At 37.1% G+C, this 20,055-nt stretch overlaps 13 protein-coding genes across 13 annotated transcripts; 6 read left to right on the top strand and 7 right to left on the bottom strand.

Annotated features, from left to right (window-relative positions):
• Positions 1 to 1,147: 1,147 nt before the first annotated feature.
• On the top strand, positions 1,148 to 1,702 carry C9374_009830 (uncharacterized protein; the record flags this gene model as incomplete). The annotated part of the gene is made up of 1 exon (XM_044700061.1): positions 1,148 to 1,702. The coding sequence occupies one exon, from the start codon at positions 1,148 to 1,150 to the stop codon at positions 1,700 to 1,702; it is 555 nt and encodes a 184-aa protein (XP_044544381.1).
• Positions 1,703 to 1,910: 208 nt separating this feature from the next.
• C9374_009831 (uncharacterized protein) lies at positions 1,911 to 2,432 on the bottom strand (the record flags this gene model as incomplete). Its single annotated transcript, XM_044700062.1, has 1 exon — positions 1,911 to 2,432. One exon carries the CDS (start codon positions 2,430 to 2,432, stop codon positions 1,911 to 1,913), a length of 522 nt encoding a protein of 173 aa, XP_044544382.1.
• Positions 2,433 to 2,609: 177 nt separating this feature from the next.
• Positions 2,610 to 4,091, bottom strand: C9374_009832 (uncharacterized protein; the record flags this gene model as incomplete). The annotated part of the gene is made up of 1 exon (XM_044700063.1): positions 2,610 to 4,091. The coding sequence occupies one exon, from the start codon at positions 4,089 to 4,091 to the stop codon at positions 2,610 to 2,612; it is 1,482 nt and encodes a 493-aa protein (XP_044544383.1).
• A 776-nt stretch (positions 4,092 to 4,867) lies between these two features.
• Positions 4,868 to 5,639, top strand: C9374_009833 (uncharacterized protein; the record flags this gene model as incomplete). The annotated part of the gene is made up of 2 exons (XM_044700064.1): positions 4,868 to 5,143; positions 5,202 to 5,639. The coding sequence occupies 2 exons, from the start codon at positions 4,868 to 4,870 to the stop codon at positions 5,637 to 5,639; spliced, it is 714 nt and encodes a 237-aa protein (XP_044544384.1).
• Positions 5,640 to 5,947: 308 nt separating this feature from the next.
• C9374_009834 (uncharacterized protein) lies at positions 5,948 to 6,895 on the top strand (the record flags this gene model as incomplete). The annotated part of the gene is made up of 2 exons (XM_044700065.1): positions 5,948 to 6,214; positions 6,470 to 6,895. The coding sequence occupies 2 exons, from the start codon at positions 5,948 to 5,950 to the stop codon at positions 6,893 to 6,895; spliced, it is 693 nt and encodes a 230-aa protein (XP_044544385.1).
• Positions 6,896 to 7,255: 360 nt separating this feature from the next.
• Positions 7,256 to 8,052, top strand: C9374_009835 (uncharacterized protein; the record flags this gene model as incomplete). Its single annotated transcript, XM_044700066.1, has 2 exons — positions 7,256 to 7,543; positions 7,666 to 8,052. 2 exons carry the CDS (start codon positions 7,256 to 7,258, stop codon positions 8,050 to 8,052), a joined length of 675 nt encoding a protein of 224 aa, XP_044544386.1.
• An 89-nt stretch (positions 8,053 to 8,141) lies between these two features.
• Positions 8,142 to 9,752, bottom strand: C9374_009836 (uncharacterized protein; the record flags this gene model as incomplete). The annotated part of the gene is made up of 1 exon (XM_044700067.1): positions 8,142 to 9,752. One exon carries the CDS (start codon positions 9,750 to 9,752, stop codon positions 8,142 to 8,144), a length of 1,611 nt encoding a protein of 536 aa, XP_044544387.1.
• A 209-nt stretch (positions 9,753 to 9,961) lies between these two features.
• On the bottom strand, positions 9,962 to 11,911 carry C9374_009837 (uncharacterized protein; the record flags this gene model as incomplete). Its single annotated transcript, XM_044700068.1, has 1 exon — positions 9,962 to 11,911. The coding sequence occupies one exon, from the start codon at positions 11,909 to 11,911 to the stop codon at positions 9,962 to 9,964; it is 1,950 nt and encodes a 649-aa protein (XP_044544388.1).
• A 505-nt stretch (positions 11,912 to 12,416) lies between these two features.
• On the top strand, positions 12,417 to 13,397 carry C9374_009838 (uncharacterized protein; the record flags this gene model as incomplete). Its single annotated transcript, XM_044700069.1, has 1 exon — positions 12,417 to 12,893. The coding sequence occupies one exon, from the start codon at positions 12,417 to 12,419 to the stop codon at positions 12,891 to 12,893; it is 477 nt and encodes a 158-aa protein (XP_044544389.1).
• A 334-nt stretch (positions 13,398 to 13,731) lies between these two features.
• Positions 13,732 to 15,768, bottom strand: C9374_009839 (uncharacterized protein; the record flags this gene model as incomplete). The annotated part of the gene is made up of 5 exons (XM_044700070.1): positions 13,732 to 14,097; positions 14,215 to 14,486; positions 14,553 to 14,972; positions 15,067 to 15,380; positions 15,443 to 15,768. The coding sequence occupies 5 exons, from the start codon at positions 15,766 to 15,768 to the stop codon at positions 13,732 to 13,734; spliced, it is 1,698 nt and encodes a 565-aa protein (XP_044544390.1).
• A 322-nt stretch (positions 15,769 to 16,090) lies between these two features.
• On the bottom strand, positions 16,091 to 16,444 carry C9374_009840 (uncharacterized protein; the record flags this gene model as incomplete). Its single annotated transcript, XM_044700072.1, has 1 exon — positions 16,091 to 16,444. The coding sequence occupies one exon, from the start codon at positions 16,442 to 16,444 to the stop codon at positions 16,091 to 16,093; it is 354 nt and encodes a 117-aa protein (XP_044544391.1).
• A 663-nt stretch (positions 16,445 to 17,107) lies between these two features.
• C9374_009841 (uncharacterized protein) lies at positions 17,108 to 18,272 on the bottom strand (the record flags this gene model as incomplete). Its single annotated transcript, XM_044700073.1, has 2 exons — positions 17,108 to 17,695; positions 17,748 to 18,272. The coding sequence occupies 2 exons, from the start codon at positions 18,270 to 18,272 to the stop codon at positions 17,108 to 17,110; spliced, it is 1,113 nt and encodes a 370-aa protein (XP_044544392.1).
• Positions 18,273 to 18,607: 335 nt separating this feature from the next.
• Positions 18,608 to 19,777, top strand: C9374_009842 (uncharacterized protein; the record flags this gene model as incomplete). The annotated part of the gene is made up of 1 exon (XM_044700074.1): positions 18,608 to 19,777. One exon carries the CDS (start codon positions 18,608 to 18,610, stop codon positions 19,775 to 19,777), a length of 1,170 nt encoding a protein of 389 aa, XP_044544393.1.
• Between the last annotated feature and the right edge of the window lie 278 nt (positions 19,778 to 20,055).

A 20,055-nucleotide genomic window follows, 5' to 3' on the forward strand; every position in this document is an offset into this window, starting at 1 on the left:
GATAAGCCAATGATTCATCACATATCGGAATTGTTGTTCATCACCCAATACATCATCAAAGAATAATAACATTGTTTAAAATAATCGGATCAGTTGGTTTCAAGTACCTCCATCACATGACCCTTACCGATTTATCAAACTCTGAAAACAAACGGTCGCACCAATTATCAAATACACCTTGTGCTAAAACTTCCTTCTCCACCTCTTCCAACGTTACGGGTTTTGTACTAAAAGGTGATTTAGTGCTTCAATCTCTGCTTGTCTATTCGATATGAAGCCTCTCGTGTTGTCGTTGATGAAAAGGATGTGTTATTGGGATCATCACAGGCTTATGATGGAGCATTTTTAATTTAAAAAAAATATTTGATCGTTTCATCAGCTGCACACCACACATGGGTGATAAGATTACGCATTTACAGGACAAGCTTTGCCATATTTCGAGGGTTATGGTAGATTCTCTCGGAGTGTTACAAAGAGATGCTCCTCCAGCAATCACTGATTATCAAGTCATGAATAATATTCCAATGGTTTCCGATACGAGTAAAACTGTATGGACACCGGAGCAATTAAAAAAAGAGGCTTCAACAGCAGAGAAAATTTAGTTGCAGCTTGTTTGGAATTTGAAAAAATGTTAGATGAATTACGACGCTTATTCGCTCACAAGACGATCAAATGAATCGATTGAAAGATTACCAGACCAAAATGAAATTCAAACACAAATTTTGAAAAAGAGGCTTGAGCTGGCTGAAAATTATTTACAAAGTGTTTCACATTCAATTGAAGATGTTACCAACAATCGACTGAAAGTGAGGCATCCAAGCCGAACAAGTACTTTGAACAAAACTTCACAACAAGATGCCATGGATCAACAATAACCTCTGTAAATTGTAACTATAATTTATTGATTGCCCCTACTTGCACCATATAAGCATGCCATGATTATTGCTGAGCTACAACATTAAACAACCTTCAGATTTAGTTCACATGTGAAACGGGTGATAATTTTTGTATTCGTTCTCTCGACCCGCCAATTTTTACAACATATACTCTTCATACAAATGCAAAAATACATTTTACACCATTTAAAAAAATTATCCAAAGTCTTCTCCGAATACGTTCATACAACAACAACAACCTCTAAATCATCATGAGTGTACAAAAAGCAATGTTGGACAACGCCCTTTTAGCGTCGGCACAAATCATTGAGAAAACTCTCGATGAAAAGTTGAGAGAGATGGACGAAATGACCGACGACGATTACTTGAAACTCAAACAAAAGAGATTGGATAGTTTAAAGCAAAAACATTCCTTGAAACAAGAATGGATGCAAAAGGGACACGGAAAGGTCATGGATGTGAGCGATGCTAAGGACTTTTTTCAACACGTGAAGGATAACAAATTTGTTGTCGTTTTGTTTTATAGACCATCGAACAGTTATTGCGATCTAGTGTTGAGCCATTTACAAAAGATTGCTCCAAAACATTTAGAAACTCTGTTTATTAAGGTTGATGGAGAACATTGTCCAATTATCGTGGAACACTTGAAAATTTGGATGATGCCAACAATTGTGTGTATCAAGAACGGACGAACAGATGATTCTATTGTTGGTTTGGATGACTTGGGTGGAGCCAATTTTACGACGGCAACTCTGAGAAAGAAGTTACTTGGCTATGGTGTCATTGAAAGAGAGGATGAGGAATAATTTTGTGACACTTCCCGAATTGTTTACCTGCTTGTACAGGTGCGAAAAGACAACTTGTGCAAAATTTTGAAATTCATTGCATGCTTGCTAACTAGTTATTGTAAATTATTAATTTTAAATTAATTTAGTTGTTGTTTTCTTTTAGAGATGTTGTGTTTCGTGTAACTGTGGTTTCCTATTTCAATCCTAGTTGTTTGTGTTGAAATTTCTAATTGTATTTAAATTCTTGGAATGACCTCCAATTAAAGTAAATGAATAACACGACAACAGGAACGGCCATCGGTATTAAAAATTTAAAGTATGCATCCTCATAAAACCACCAAGAAATCATCCACAATAAATGTTCAACAATTGTTGGAGCATTCTCTCGTGCATGTGATGTGAAACTTGAGTGAACAATAGGACACAACTGTGGTGACAAGTAACAAAAATAAGATAATAAGAAGAAAATCAAAATAACAAATGGTATTACTGCCAAAATAGTGCCATAAATACAAAATTCTCGTGATGACAGATCATTCTGTTGGAAATGTTTAAAATCCGATTTTAAATGTTGTCGAAAACTTGAGATATCAAAACTTCCCGATCGAGTTCGGAAATATCTAGGTTCAATTTTCTCCAAATCAGAAATTATTCGTTTTGATGTTGTTCGAGAATTTTCGTTTTTAAGTGTTGCAATTGTTTCAGACAGTTTCGCAGAAGAGGAGGATGCCGACGATGGTTGTGCCATTTTTTTATAAAGTTTTTGGCTAAAATATATTTAGTAAAGAAATTGGAGTGAATAGGTTTGAAATCACAATGTTTATACAGTTGTGACACAAAATGGAGTCAATAAATTAAAAATAAATAGAAGGTAAAAGTGAGCAAAATCAAGAGTGTAGTTTTCCAAAATTGGCGATAAGGAGACTCAATTCTTATTATTTTCTTGGTAAAGCTGATATCCCAAGTTGGCACCAGCCTTTGTTGCAGAAAAAGCGCCTTTGGCAACACTAACAAATCCTTTAGCAACCTTCTTTTGCATTTCCTTATCATTGGCAGCTCTGTGAATTGCATTTCCAACTGCCTTTTGAACTTGTTCATTACCAGCTGTGTTTGCAATCACAGTTCCAACGGTAGATTGTACTTGTTGATTAGTAGCTACAGATCGAACAAAAGAATTGTCAGAGCTTGATGCAATAGCATTTCCAATTGTGGATTGAACTTGTTGATTCTTAGCAGCATTGGAAATGGATGAGCCCACTTGTTTTTGAACTCTTTCATTGGTTGCTAAATTTCCGACTTGTTTTCCAACATATTCTTGAACTCTCTCATTATAAGCAACGTTTTCAACTGCATTTGAATATGTACTCTCAACATAATTAGTATTTTGAGAATAAGATTGAGGATAAATAGATGTTGAGTAGGTCTGTGATTGTGGAGTGTACTGAACTACTGGTGTGGCTTGTTGATAAATTGATGAGTATTGTTGCTGTTGTTGTGAATGATACATTGGCGGCTGTTGTTGATACGTAGGTTGTTGTTGTTGCTGTTGATAAACAGGTGTCTGCTGATAATTCATGTTGGAAGGTTGTTGATTGGTTGGTGTCTGATACGAAGTTGGGAATGGAGGTGGTTGTTTAGAGGTCTTACGAACAAGTGGTTGTTGTGGTTGAGGTCTATACTTTTCAAAATTGTCCTGCATTTGCTTGGGTGTGACCAAATGATAGACACTCGTAGGTGTATGAGTTCCTTCGTGTGCAATAATACCAGGAAGTAATCGAACCCGAACAATTCTATTGGGATCATCTCGCGAACGTTGTGCAATCATGGTTGGCGTCTTGCAAATAATATTCGGATTTGATGATCTCATGGACATGGTAAATCTCTTGTTTAAAACACTTGGAGATGTAGGAAGTGGTAACTTGTCGGTCGTTGCGTTCACAGCTACGCTTGGTACAATTGGTTGAATAACTGATTTTCTTCTCAAAGGATCCGAATCCTGTAAGCTTGCCATTCTTTCTTTGGATTTGGCTTTTTGTTGTTCATCATAGAGATCATTCAGTTGACCTCGAAGTTTTTCAATTTCCTGTTTCACTAGATCACACTTTTGAAAGTTATAATCATATTCTTGTTTACATTTAATATATTCATCGGATTCTTCTTGATCTTCATCCACATTTAAATCCTTGTGAGAAGGTAACTTTTTAACCACCAATATCAAATATTGAATTAAACACTTGTACATTCCTTCCAAATCTTGAGATTCCCGACACAATTTTGCTTCTTTCAGCAAATTCCGAGCCGTTGTAAAATAAATCTCAAGAGGAGTATCATCATCCACTTCCATCACTTGCGCAATGGCAGCTTGATTCAAATCATTGAGTGAGGAATAGAGAAGGCTCATGCTCATTTTTTTGATGTGTTTTCCAGATATTTTCAACCTTTTTTTGAAGAAACAATAGAACATCATGACAAGACTCGTCACGACAAGGAAATCATCGACAAGGCAACAAAGGTGTACACGATTCCATACTTGTAAGATTCCTTTTCAACAGTTGTTTTTACTTGGCTCATATAAAGCGAAGCATATTGACGTTCTTTTGGATTGTAAAAGCATTGCACAGTGTGATTCCATTCGTAGGTGCTTAGTGTTTGATCGACACAATTCTGTGAGTCACATTCAAATGGTTGATGGAGTGTGAAACTATCATTTTCAATAGTTGAATAATTCATCATGACTCGAATGGTCCAACGAGAAGAGAAAAGCCTACTACAATTGCATAAACGAACGATGAAATAGATTCCAAATTAAGAAACTTGGGGGAAGGAATCGAAATGGTCCTTAATGCAGTTTTTATTATTAACAATTGAATTGAAAACGTTTTATTTCAAGTAGCGAAGGCTACAGTTTTTGACAATGATGGTTACATTGTTATCCCCCAGTTTTTAAAAAGTAGAAGAATCCCGCCAAGTTATTGGCATTTGGCAGCGAGTCTATTGCTTGTGGCACCCTGTAATCGTTGAAATTTCCAACCTAAAAGTTGCACTTGACCTCACTTTTAATGACAATTGACGTGAAAAAAACTCCTTGAACCAATCATAATTTGTGCTTTCTTAACAAGATCTAGCTCGATCGAAATCTCGACCTCGAAAAAAACAAAAGAAAAATTTCACACACTTCCAAACATGAAAGCTTCGTTCGCTACTTTGCTGGTCCTCGTATTCTTGATGACCGCAACATTGGTTCAATCTCGAACTCAACATCATACCTTGTCAAGTTGTCAAAAAGTTGGTCCTGTAGAAGTTCAATGGACCTGTGATGAAGCCAACAATCGATTAACTGCAAAATTTGTTATTCCTAATGCCAGTGGTTATGCTTCAGTTGGTTTCAAGCAAGGAACTACACGAGGAATGGCACAAACCACAATTTTATTAGGTTATGGCAATGCTCAAGTCAACGAGGTATGTAACTTTCAAAACTGTCAATTGTCATCTTTAATCTTGCAATTAATTTTCACAGTATTATGCTGATTCCAACTCCATGCCAACCCGTCTCTCCTCCAATCAATTCATCTCTGCCAATTCGAGCACTGTTGGTTCCACCACCACTCTCTCCCTCGTTCGATCCTTGTCACGACCTGGAAATGCACCTTCTACTTATTACGCCTTTTCGAAAGGAACCAATACGACTCTATTATTTGCAACTTCATCCAGTGTCCCAACTTCCCCTCAAACCTTTTCAAAGCATGACTCGACCATGTTCTATGCTCTTGCTGTGGATTTTTATAATAATAATATTAATACTTGTGGAGGACATGTGAGTCCAAGTCAATCGATCAAGAAACCATCTGGATCGACATCGGTTAAGAGAAATTCTGCAGAAAGAGTGAGTGGTTCATTTGCAATGTGGATGGTTAGTGTTGCAGCCATGACTGCAGTGATGGGATTAGTTTGGTAGTAGTGTTGTGAAATTTTGAACTATTTCACAAGACATCTCTTTATCGATTTATTAAACATTTTGAATACAAGATGATGAAGGAATTTAATTGTTGTTATCTATGTGATGATGATTCGTTATCTTCTGGTTCGCGTGTTTGCCTGCCTGACGATTACTCGAAAAGTCATGCATTCAAAAAATTAATGACAGGTGACTCGTGAAAAACTCCCCTGACCAATCATTAATTTTCACTATGTCACAACCCGTTCGTTCCCAAGATTTGGTCTTGTTGTTCCTTTGGCTTTCAGAAAAAAATTCACACATTCAAGATGCTTTTCAAAATCCTCGTTCCACTCTTTCTGATACTGTCACTTGTCAATACATTCCTTTTGGCTCAAACTTATTCCAGCTGTCAAATCATCAATAACTATTACAAAGTTCAATGGACCACTGATGAAGCAAACAATAAAATCAGTGCTCAATTTACCATTCCAAGTGCTCCAGGATATGGTGCCGTTGGTTTCAAAAGAGGAGTTTTAGGAAATGGAATGGCTGGAGCAACCATTACTTTGGGATATGGAACTGAAGTCAATGAGGTGAGTATGATGATTAATCTTTTTGAATTACTGATGATTCATCACTTGTGAATTGACTTGTAATCTCAATGATGACGGATGAATTTTTTTTGTAAACTGTGAAAATTTGAACGGACCATTTCCGATCGAATGTTTGTTTTTTCATGAAAATGATATTAATGAACATCCACTACTCTTGCTCTCTTTCATTGAACATCCAATGGTCGCACTCTCTCTAATATTTCTCTCACCTGTCACTTGCCACTTTTCCAACAGTACTACGCCGATGCCAATTCTCAACCCACCAGAATCAACAATCAATTCCTCTCAGCCAACACTTCTCTCTCCGGTTCCACAACCATCATTTCCATCGTTCGTCCACTCTCCCGACCATTAAACGCTCCAAACACCTATTTCGAATTCATTAAGGGCGAACGAGTGACCTTATTATTTGCATCTTCTAATACACTTCCAAGTAATCCTGATGCCTTAACAGTTCATGATGCTCGATATATTCAAATTAATGCGACGGATTTCTTTAATAATAATGTGAAGGGATGTCAAACGCCAACTCCAAGTCCTTCGGTAAAACCAGCAGTTTCGAATAGTAAGAAGACCAATGGTGCTAGTTCTGTCATGGGAATGATGAATTCGATCATGATATTGATTTTGGTGTTTATCATGACATTTGGCACGTTTTAATGGAGTGGTAAAATAATGTTTAAATATTGTATGTTGTTATTCATAAATACAGGATTGAATATACGCATATGATCGCAGTACTGCTACTTAAATATTTTCGTGACATGGAGTTATGAAATCCATCATGGAATAAGAGCTTCCAAAAATTCTCCAAAAGGAATGTGGTAGCGACATCTGGCAGATGCTCAACCAATCGTAAGTTTGTGCAACGCACGTATTTTCTTCAACTGCACACCCGCCACTCGTCATCTTTGAACGTTGTTGATCGAATTGACGTGATCTTGTCATTCAAGAGAGATGGCAATTACACATCGATATCAACAAAATACAAAAAAACAATCCTTTCACACAACAGACCACATGATGATAAATTCATTCAAATTGAACCTTGCCTTGTTGTTACTCGCTCTTCTCTGTGGCTATGTTTCATTGATCAATGCTCAAACTTATTCCAACTGTCAAATGTTCGGAAGCCACAAAGTCGAATGGACATTGGATGAAACTAATAATCGATTGAGTGCTCGATTCACGATCAATAATTCAGGAGGATGGGGAGCTGTTGGAATGAAAAATCCAAGTGATGGAAGTGGAATGACTGGAGCTACCATTGTGTTGGGATATGGAAGTGGTAATGGAACTATTAATGAAGTAAGTTTAATAATATCAAAATTCACATTCAAATTTGTGATCATGGTGTTTCTATTTTCCTCCTTTTGATCTTTAATATTATCATGATCCCTGATTGGAATGTAAATTTTACATACACACAGTATTATGCCAATGGAAATTCTCAACCAAGTCGACTCTCCACTAATCAATTCACTTCAGCAACTTCCACCACTTCTGGTTCGACCACAACCATGACCTATGTGAGATCGTTGACTCGTCCTCAAAATGCTCCAAGTACTTATTATGCTCTTTCAAAGGGAACTAAAACCACACTCTTGTTTGCTGCTCATTCAAGTCAACAACCTTCGAGTCCAACGAATTTTGTTGCTCATGACGCATATAGTATTTTTGCAAGTGGAATTGATTTCTTTTCGACAAGTACTTGTGGAACACCAAAGAAGAGTAATGATGGTCAAAGTTCAGTGAGAAATGGAGTGATGAGCATGATGATTGTTGCTCTTGTTGTCTTCATGTCTTTCATGTTTTAAGTCTTTAAGGCAATAAAAAAAATAATTTATTGAACTTGGTTGTGAAATTTAAATTATAATAAATTATTACAATGAATGTAAAAAAGAAATTAATCCTTTCTCTTCTTTCTGTCATATCCGTTGTAATCACCATAATCTTTACGACCTTCGTATCGATCTCTCTTGTGATAATCACCTCCTCTTCTATAATCTCTGTCGTCTCTTCTTTCGTCTCTTCTGTCCTCTCGTCTACCGTCTCTTCTATTGTCGTATGAATCATACGAAGCATTCCTGTTGTAAGAAGAATACGGAGCTTGGGATGGAGCATTTCCTCTTCTGTCGTAATTATCTCGTTGAGGTGAGGATTTACCTTGTCTGTTCTCTACAGGATATCCACGGCTGATGTTACTGCTCTGGTTTTGTTTATTATCTCCTCCTGAATAATGTTGTTGTTGAGGTGGTTGTTGGGCAGAACTAGATGGTTGATAATTGTTCCTAGGTGCATGCTGTTGTTGTTGTTGATGCTGTTGTTGATGTGGGTGTCTCTTATGAACAGGAGCATTACCTCTGGCAGGCACATTGCCAGTGGTTGAAGGTGTACCAAATGTTTCCTTAGTATCAGTTGCTTTTGCAAGATCTGGATCTAATGTTAATTTAAACTTTTCTACTTTGTTTCTCAATTCATAATTGGGAGCCAAGCTATCAATAGACTGCTCAGGAGATTGACAATTTGGACATGTTAAATTATTATGTATTAAAGCATGAGTTATGCAATTGTTGCAATAATTAGTTTTACAGCATGGAATGGTAACAGCGTCATTGAATAGTTTGGAACATAAAGGACATTGGAATTCTTTTGGAATATCTTTCAATTCTGATATATTACTTCTTTTTCCGATAGCTTTAGCAAACATTTGATCATTCGAAGATACCACAGCCAAATTTCCTCCAAGTGTGACAACTGAGCCACCTAAAAGGTCAACTTGTGGAGTCTCAACAGGAGTCAAGAAGCTCTTTGGAATGCCGGTTGCTCTACGAATGGTCTTAATGTCGTATCTAGGATCTCCGTTTGTTGGACAATTTTGGATGTAGTGGCCAGGTTTTTTACAACGATGGCAAATATAATTTGGTGGAGGAACTCCACCACGAGTTTTTGAGTGAGAATGATGATGTTGAGTGGAAGTCTCAGGAATCCACTTTTCCGACATACCACTCAAAACTTCTTTCAATTTTTCCTCTTCATTAAATTCTTTTGGTTGCTCTCCGCTCACGTTTCCAAGTGTTGGGAACAGTGATGAAAACGAAGGTTGGCCAGTACTTGACATTGTTGATGATGTTGTTGTGTTTCTTGATAACAAAGATCCTGTGAGACTTTTTGTGTTTCCTGTTGATGATGATGGTGTATTAATTGATGATAAATTTGGAGGAACGACAGCAGGCTGAGCATTTGCACTAGGATTATTATTAGCCGATCCGAGCCCACCTTTATTCAGTGGTACTCTCTTCACCAATAGAGATGTATTCTTTGGTACAACATCTTGGTCATACTTGTAAACTTCACCGGACTGGGCATTCTGAACAACAAGATCATAGTCCATTGTTTTGGTAAGTTTACTCTGCGTTAGGATGGCTTGTTTGAGTTTACCGAGGCTGATACCTGTGCCTTCGCAGGCAATTGTGTCATAGTCTTTGGCGGACTTAAATTTGTAAAACACACTCATTTTTTTATTTTGAAAAATTAAATAAAAAATTTTCATTCCGTGTTCAAAATATCCACTCGCGCACAAGATTCAGCAAGCCTTCTGCTTCATGGTGAAGATTCTTTGGATACAACGGAACAAAATGTGAATTTTACTTGACGAGAGTGTTGGTACTCACCGAATGATCACCAAAACGGAGCTGCTTTTTATTCAAATGAATCTGTAAATGCCTATAATTCATCATGTCGTTGCCCTTCGTTTTGAGAGTCGGAGGCTTGCATGTTTGCATATAATGGTTTCAGTTTGTCTTCTAACTTGCTCTTTTCATTTTGGAAATCTTCCTTAGACGCATCAGGATGTGTCTCGAGCCATTTCATTGAATTTGTTAATTCCTCTTCAACTGTTTTCAAATCCATCTCATTCTTGAACTTGGCCTTAAATTTCTCTTCCTTCAGTTGATTCTTAATGCCATACATGAATCCTTCCAACTCATTTCGAGCATCAATTGTTTCCTTAAATTTTCGATCGTCTTCTTCGTATTGACGTGCCTCTTCCATTAACTTGTCAATTTCTTCCTTATTCATGTTCAATTTCTCATTGGAGATGGTGATATTACTCTTTTGTTGGGTTTTAGTATCCTGAGCTGTCACATGAAGAATTCCATCCGAGTCTACATGAAACGTTACTTCAATTTGTGGTACACCACGTGGAGCAAGAGGAATGCCAGTCAATTCAAATTTTCCCAAGAGAGTATTGTCAGCAGTTTTTGAACGTTCTCCTTGAAACACTTGAATCAAGACACCTGGTTGGTTGTCTTGGTAGGTGGAGAAGATTTGTGACTTTTGAGTAGGAATTTTGGTACCTCTTGGAATTATTTTCGTCATGACACCACCTACAGTCTCAATACCAAGTGACAGTGGAGCAATATCCACCCACACCAAATCTTCTACATCACCAGCAATAATTCCTCCTTGAATGGCAGCTCCAGCAGCAACGGCTTCATCTGGATTGATACCTTGTTTTGGTTTTTTACCATTGAAGAAGTCCACTAACAATTGTTGAATTTTTGGAATTCGAGTGGAGCCGCCAACGAGTACAATTTCATCTACTTGGTCCTTGGTGAGCTTGGCATCGATAAGAACTTGTTCGAGAGGTTTCAATGTTTTCACGAACAAGTCATGGTTGAGCTGTTCAAACTTGGCTCGAGTCAATTTCACACTAAAATCCACACCATCATGCAACGCCTCAATTTCAATTCTAGTCTCATGTTGTGAAGATAGAACTCTCTTGGCCTTCTCTGCTTCTCTCTTTAACTTTTGAACGGCTTTCTTATCCATATCAATGGACTTGGATTTGTTTGGATACTTTCTTTTGAATTCTTCCAATAACCATCTCACTACTCGGTTATCAAAGTCTTCTCCTCCTAAATGTGTGTCTCCACTTGTGGCCAACACCTCATAGAAATCTTCATCCATCAGTAACATGCTCACATCAAACGTTCCACCACCCAAATCATAGACAAGAACCTTCTGATTTTGCTTCTTCTTATCAATTCCATACGCAATTGCTGCAGCAGTAGGTTCATTAATGATTCTCTCTACTTTCAATCCTGCAATAGCTCCAGCGTCACGAGTGGCCTGCTTTTGTGCGTCATTAAAGTAGGCTGGGACGGTAATGACAGCACGTGTCACTTTATGTCCCAAATATGTTTCTGCGATGAGTTTCATCTTTCCAAGAATCATGGCTGAGATCTCTTCAGGTGAGAAGACTCGTTTCTCTCCTTCTCGAATTTCGACCTCAATATTTGGCTTTCCATTCCTGTCCACCACTTTGAATGGTAAAAGAGCAATGTCGTTTTGAAGTTGTGGATCAGAGAAACGACGACCAATGAGTCTCTTTGCATCATAGATGGTATTGTAAGGATTGAGAGTTGCTTGATTTTTGGCTGATTCTCCAATCAAACGTTCTCCATTCTCAGAGAAGGCCACCACAGAAGGTGTGATTCGATTTCCTTGATCGTTGACAATAATTTCAACACGACCATTTCGATAGATGGCTACACAACTGTAGGTAGTTCCCAGATCGATACCAATGACAGGACCATTGTCATCAGTGTTCGAAGAAGAAGAGTTTGTTTGAGATGTATTCACAATAGTGAATGTCAAGTGAAAGACAAACATGTGTAACATGCAGAGAAGAAGAACATGTAAGGGTTTGCGCTGAAAGGCGCAATGTTTGTTCGAGTAGGGCATGAACACAATGGCAGTATTGTATTTTTCTTGAATAAGGTATACAATGAATTTCAGTTTTCAGAAAAATCTCTTTGAATTATTATGAAAACACGTGTTGAGTGCGATTTTGAAACATCTTGAAGAATTTTGAATTATTATGAAAACACGTGTTGTTGTGAAGATTGCAGGGTTTGAAAAAGGTGATTGCTTGTTTCAAACAATGTAAGGACAACGTTTGAAAACTAATGAAAAGATGATTGGTTCACCATCGTTCAACAGCCAACAATTTTTGCCTGGTTGTTCTCTGTGGTGAACATTGTTAGGGGAGGTGAACTCTGAACTTCAGACCTATTTAAACTTTGCGAATATCATCACAAGAGAACAACAACAAAAACAAATAATTCAAAATCAATAACAACACATTCCATCAACAACAGAACTATTCAAAGTTGAAATGGCTATCTTCCAATTGTTCATCATTTTGAAGCAAATCAAACGCAATCCAAAAAGAGTTCTCACTGTTCCAACTCGTCATTCCGAAGAAATCAATGAAGAGATCTCTTTGAATGCATTCCAACAACTCATTCAAAAGATCTTGAATATTTCTAGCTATGACAAGATGAAAATCAAGGTTCAACTCGGAGATCAGTTCAAATCCATTCGAAATGACAAGAAATGGAATGAAATCATTCCCAAGTTACAACAGAGTGCTGGTCCAAAGGGTACTCTTGATTTCAAGATTAAAGTCCGTGTTGAACATAAGGATGAAGATGAATACCGTGGTAAATTTGTTATTTCTCAACAAGTGACACCTCAACATGCAAAGGAAGACATCAAAATTGGTGGAGGCTCAGTATCAGAAGAGAAAGTAAATGAAGATGTTGAAATCATGACTCAGCAAGACAAGAATTCTTTTTCGTTCGATGTTTGAACGGTCTTGAATGAAAAAGAATTTTCTGAACCTAAAGCACCACTCGATGGCGAGACAATTCGTGAAACTTTGCTACAATTGAAGGAAGAAATTACAGAAATGAAGAATCAATTGCAAATGAAGAAGCAAGAATTCAAAAGCTTGAAGAGTCAGCTCAAGAAAAGACGTGTTCTTAATGTTCCTTCCATTGAAAATACCTCAACAGTTGATCCAATTAAGGAAACCAACGAAGTATCCTTGTCAATGGTTGAAACAAGAAAGAAGAGAAAACAAAAATCTGGCAGTCCCAACAAGACTGTTGGTCACACACAACAAGGTGACTTGAAAAAGAAATTGAAGGAAGAACGCATTCAAGAACAGCAAAAAAAGAAGATGGAGAGAGAAAATCTCAAAAACTTTAAGAAGGAACTCAAATTGAAGAAGGTACAACTACGAGAATTTAAGCGTTCTCAAAGATCACGTGATCCATCCATCAAAACTAATCATTTCTCTACTCAACATTGAATCTAATGAGATGTTCACTTACTCAACAGACACGCGTAGCTAGGTTTCATCATTGCGAGAGAGATGACAACTCTAGTGCAGGCGACACATGTGTTGTGTCGAGACACAAGTCACTAATGTTGTTGTGAAATCTCTTCGATGAAACTTGAAGAAAACAGAATATTGCTGGTTAAGGATTCTGTTTCAGTGTGCACGTTGAGAAGTATTGATGCATCTAGATTGGACGATTGTTGAGTTTCAGTCTCTGTAAATAGTATATATTTTTTACAAAATAAATATCCATCCATAGCATATTTAAATTAACCATATCTATTTATTGATTTAACAAAGTTATTTAAACTCGTTGTTTCTCAAGCTTTTCAAGCTGTTCTAATCGGTTAGCAAGTACCTTTCTTCTATACATGGTAGCATATAGCCATTTGGTTCTGTATTGCAAAATCATGCAAAAGATTAAGGCAATGCAGCACAACAATGACAAGATGAAAAATGTTCCTTCATAACAATCTCTTCCGTGACAAGTGAGAGTTCTTGGTGGCACGACATTGGCTTGATAGAGAGCACCAGCCATACCCGTCGAGAAGGCATAACTTCCAAGTGAGGCTGCCATACTTTGAATCGTACTGTTCATACCGAAATATTTAGGACCAAATCTTTCACTGTTGAATGCTGGAGTCAATGCAAAGGTACCTCCATAACAAATCTATTCAATAAAATAATAGGATGGAAATTCATTCGTTCACACGTGTTTACATTACAAGATTTAAAATAATAGTTGACATGTTTGGAAATGATGTTTCAAAAAAACACAACAACTTACTCCCAATAACACCACCAAAGCATAAATACCGTTCAATGGCATGACTGCAAATAAGAATTGTACAATGGTCATCAATAAGGTACAAACTGCAAGGAAGGTAATTCTTGTAAGGTTTCGTTTTGGATTTAAAAATTTATCACTCAAAAATCCAAAAATCAATCGTCCAGAACAATTACTGAGAGAAAAGATAATGATCATGATATTTTGTTGTCCATTGTAACCTCCATAGGCCAACACAACTCCTCCCAAATTGTTAATGACAGTAATACCAGCTATATTTTTGTAAAGTGTGTGAAAATATTATAACAAGTTGACATAATGATATATAATCAACCAACCTCCAATAACAATAAATATAACCAAAAACACCAAATAAAAATCAAGAGAAATTAACATTTTCAACGAGTTCAAATTTGGCATTTCCAATTCTTTCAATTTCACATTAATTTTTTCAATTTCAATACTTTCTTCAGTCATGTGTTGTTCTGAAACATTCTTTTCTCCATCATTTTCACTCGATGCATTTTCTGAGGTAGTATTAATAGAGGCAGACTGTTCTTCAACTGCTTTTGATTCTTTCTTTGGAGAATCTGCTGAGGAATTACTGTCTAAAAAGATGGTTCCTAAACCCATAACCACCACTCCTCCTAAAATGGCACAAAAAATCATGTAAGGTTGTAATTCAAGTTGGAAAATATAGGAATAGGAGAAGGAATAAATGGCACTACTGATACCAAAACATGAAGCCATGACACCCACTAGGAATTCAATATTTTCATCATTTCCATTATTGTGAATTTTAACATGTTCATCATCATGATTGAAGAATGGTGAATGACTTTTGTTACTTACCGACAAGTCCTCGATTTCTTTCTGGAAAATTCTTAATACTTGCAACAATGGCAGCTGTGTATCCACCTCCACAAGCATTTCCCATCAAAAACATGAAAATGGACAAGGCAATGTAATTCTCAGCCCATGGCAATGCACCTGACACGGAAAGTGACATTAAAAAGTAAGCAGCAAATAAACACAATCCAGATACAAAAGAACATGCTCGACATCCTAAAAAATCATTGACCAATGAAAAGAGAAAACTGAAATTGGTACCCAAATTCGCTGCTGTTCCAATGGTATTCACTTGTGTTTGAGTCAAATCGAAACGTCTTTTTGTAAACAAAAGAAACAGTTTTTTCACACATAAAAAATCAGTTTCAAAAAAACTCACTTTTTGAGAGAAGGACTGATCGATGAAAATGAATATTGTGTTCCACATGCAATCATCACCAATGCACCAATAATTAATGCGACCCATCTTCTCACTCTTCTCAACGATTCCGATTGATAAAAGTTTTTAATTTTGATGATTTGCAAAAGAATTGGATTTTTCTTTTTGCCATAAACTGGTGTATCTATGACCATCATGATAGGAGTAGAGGAAGAAGGTTCATTATAAGCAGAGTTCAATAACAAGGACTGAGACTCTTCTTGCAGAGTAGTAGCAGTAGTAGCCACAGGATCCTCTTGTTCCATCTCCCCTCGAAGATTCTTCATTTTTTTTCAACAAGCGCGGATCAACGTGTTGAGACTTCAGCAGTTGCGAGGCTTTTGAAAATAAAAGGGTCACATGTAAATTGCAACCATTTCCTTTTGTGTGTTGATCATGAGATGGTGGTGTCACACGAAGCGAAATGGGTTGCTTCTAACGTGCAAGTGTTGAAAAATCATGCAACCTATTATCATATGAGATGTAAAAAACAAACTACAGTAATATTCAAGTTGGATTGAGCAAAATTGTGTTTTTATTATCTTAGTTACTCTCTATTTACAGATTATTTTTCCTTAGATTATGATACAAGAATTGTGTTCAAAATGATTATTCATACAGTTTGATGTAATGAGTATTTTCAATCCAATGAAAGTAAATTTCTTCAATTTCGTCTCGTGTATAATATTGAGATAAGTGGAACGTTGGTTTCACTTGTTGTGTATTCATCGTGGATTTGGAAGAGGTCGAGGTCGAAGGAGTAGGTTTCAATGAAACTGATAAGGGTTGAGTCAAGTGTCTTCTCTCAAACAATGGAGAATGTTTTTTATGAGAAGAGGAAGTGGAATGAGAGGAGGTTGGAGAGGAGGAAGATAATGTACTGCTTCTTCTTGATGAGGTATCTACCATCATCATTCCGATATTGGAGGTGGAAAGAGCAGGATAGGATTCCATGGCAGTCATCATGATGTTTAAATTCTCGGGAGTGTTTGTGTTGGCGGGGATGTATATAATTCTTGTTGTGTTTTCAAATCAAGGTTGTTCTTCTTCTTCTGATTGGTTGTTACGAGAGTCCTCTTGGATGTCGTTGAAAAGAATGATGATGTTGAATGGAGAGTTGGTGGTGTTGGTTCAAAGTGGACACTTTTTGTTGTGATTGGAAAACTCATGCGGATCGGAGCTGAAGGATTTAAATTTGAAAATTCGTATTAAAGCTCTCGCAACGACTCTCAATAATTACGTCCGTTGAAGCCTCTCACACACGCACGTGCAGAAGCGCGGACGGGTTTGGACTGGGCGGAGTTATTTTTGGTGCATTTGCTGGAAACGGACGAGCGTGCGCTTCAAACAATCAATTTGATGGAATTTGGAAAGGATTTTGATTGTTTTGGATTCTTTTAGAGGTTGGTTCATGGTGTGTGTTGGAAGAAGGGAGTTTTCGTATACGAAGGACTAGTGGTTGTTGCAATTATTGGTTTCTTTAAGGAATTTGGTGTTCCTTTTGAAACTGTTATTCATCATCCAACAAATCACAAGTGACAACAAGAACATGGTACAACAACCTCCCATTCCTACTGTTCCAACCCTTAACACGTGTTCACTCTCCACAAACATGAAACTCAATACTTAGGAAGAATTGAAAATTCCATGAAGAATTCCAGCAAGTATTCCATTCGCTTTTGGGTTTGAATTCTTTTCAACATTATCGTAAGAACTCAAAGACAATTGACTATATTCTGTAAAAAAACACAACAATGGTGAAAGAAAGGTACAACTTGCCGTCATCATTAAAACGCCTTTCCATTGAGAACCAACATGTTCTTTCATTCCATAATTATGTCCTAATAAAATCATGGGCGCGTGCCACACTCCATGAATGAAGCCAATCCACAGTGAGCTTTGGATAAATTTCATCAAGGAGCCACTTTTTTGCTGTTCGGATTCTTTGGAATGATTTCTCCAATAATAATTCCATAAAAATTCTCTCCAACATTTTTCTTCTCCGTATCCAAAGAATCCATTCAAACCCATACTTAGTAAGGAGCCTGAAAGAATCAAGATATAGAATGTCAAAAATTGACTGTTTTCTAGGTCATTAAGGAGCGTGTGAATTTTCTTTAAATTTTCTTCGTCTGCATTGAGTGTCAAAAATTGAGAAAGATAATTTCTTAAAAAGGATGAGGACATGGAAAATTTCACACCAGGAATAAATATCTATAAAAGAATTGTTCAAAAGAATTATGTAAATCTACTAACTTATACTTACAATCGAAATGAATGGCACAAGAATTTGCAATAAGAGAATGGTTAGTATTCCAAAATAAGTCATCTTGTCCAAAATGAGAATTTTCAAAGTTTGCAAAAATTGTTTCCCTCGTTCTTGCAAGCTCGTCTTGAACGAAGAATTTGCTGCATCCTTATGCTCTAATTTTCTTTCGTAAATAATAACAATCGTTCCTGGTATAAGCATGCACACACCTCCCAATGCAAATCGAAACTGTAATAAATTTTGTTCATTCACTACTTGTAAAAGTTGAACAAAAATCAGAATGGATAAAGACACAACGCTGAAGGTACAACTGAATACCATCAGAATAAAGTCAATCACATCATCACGATGAGAATGATTCGATTTTTTGAATCTTAATTTTAAAACACATCGGAAAGCAATGTGAAAAATCAAAACAAAAAGAGTTAATCCATGAATCGAAAAAAGTATGTCAGAAGATACAGAAGGAGTAAATTCAAGTCGTTGCGTTTGGTCTCCATTCTCGAGTAGTGTTGGGGACATTTTTTTTTGCTTTTATTAACAGAACCCAGTTTCATCAAATTTCTAGTTGACAGTGGCCAGATCTTGACACCAAGTACCTTCGAAGGACACAAAGGATGGAGAGTGGAGTGTAAAGTATTCTGAACATGAGTCAAAGAAGGTATGGATGGGCTTGTTCATTGGTTAAATGGAATGAGCCCTGGACCTGACAGCCAGGTCACTACTCGACTTTTTCCATATATATGCCGTTGAACTTTGCTTGTTGTTCTCACTTCGTTCTATTAGACAAGGTCACCACTAGTCATGCAAATAAAAATAGTAAAACAACAATTTCCAAATCAAACAACAATAACAAAATGCAAACAAGAATCATGTCAACAAGATCAGTAGTACTGGTTGTATTATTCATCACTCTATCATTCCTGATCACATGCTGTTGTGTTGAAGCAAAGAGTTATATCATTGCAAATGTAAACTCGATGCTAAAATTTCAACCAAATTCATGTCAAGCACAAGTTCATGAAGAAATCACGTTTGTTTTCAATGGAGATTATGGAAGAGTGGGAAGAGCAATTCCATTGAAACTTCCTTACGGGAATGCCATTCTGCAAGAAGGTTCAGTCTCGACCAATTTCACCTCTGAAACTTCATTGAATATTGAAACAGATTCCGAAACTTTGTACATTGTGGCAACAATGTCACAAAGAACACCCGTAAATGCTATTACCCCTGTCACCTTTGTATATAATTATAACATCATTGGTCCGTTGTATTCAACCGAAGCCTCTAATTTTCAAATGGGATGGGCCTTTAAGTTTAACACCTTAACCGAGAATGCATCTTTCACTTTCCAATGGCCTCAAACCCTCAACGTGACTGTCAAGCCACCAAATCCCTCTTCACAATACAGGATATCCTCGAACACGACTGATGGAAACAACACATTACTTACTTTCACTCTCAACAGACCTTTACAAGCGAACGAACAGTTTTTTCCAGTCGTTGAAGGACAGGGATCCATTCTCAAGTGCCAACAATTAGCACAAGACAGTAATAACTATAATTATGGCAGCGTCTATACAAAAGCAATGGAAATGTTGGCCATTGTGATTTCTGTTACGTTGGGCACTGCTTGTCTTTGTTGTTACTTTTGGAGCATCGTTTTTTGCGTCCGAGAGCTCTATGAATTCAGAAAGCGTAAGAAACTCGAGCAGGACCAGGAGAAGGCAACAACTGGCAACGTTTCAACCAGCCAAGTACTTGATCAGAATCCAAAGAAAATAGAAACACCTATCGAAAAGTACGAACCTACCACAACACCCAAAAACAACTCAACTTACAAGGTTCCTTCTCCTGTTACCTTTGAAAGTAGTAGTAGTTACTCGTACGAACCACCATCTTATTCGAATAATGATTATAGCTATGGAGGTGGATACGATTGTGGAGGTGGTAGCAGCGCTGCATGGGATTCTGGTGGAGGTGGAGGTGATTGTGGTGGTGGGGGTGGCTCTGGATGGGCCGATTAGACTCGTCTTGATGAACCGGTTCATTCTATTTTCCAACATTAGAAAAAACATTAAGCTTGTACAGCAAGTCTACCATTATGTCAAATGACGGTCTTTCAGAAGGAAATCTAACATTCTTCCATTCATGAAAGGTATCTTTTGATAAAAACGGAGTGTTGAATTGCTGTGAAGAAAATTTTTACACGAAATTTTCATACTTGTGTCTTCATCCATTCTTATCATAAATCTGACTGTTTGTTAGCTTGAAAAGAATGGTAGGTCTATGTCCTTCGATCATA

This window comes from Naegleria lovaniensis (assembly GCF_003324165.1).
Source record: "Naegleria lovaniensis strain ATCC 30569 chromosome Unknown tig039, whole genome shotgun sequence".
NCBI lineage: Eukaryota > Heterolobosea > Eutetramitea > Acrasida > Naegleriidae > Naegleria > Naegleria lovaniensis.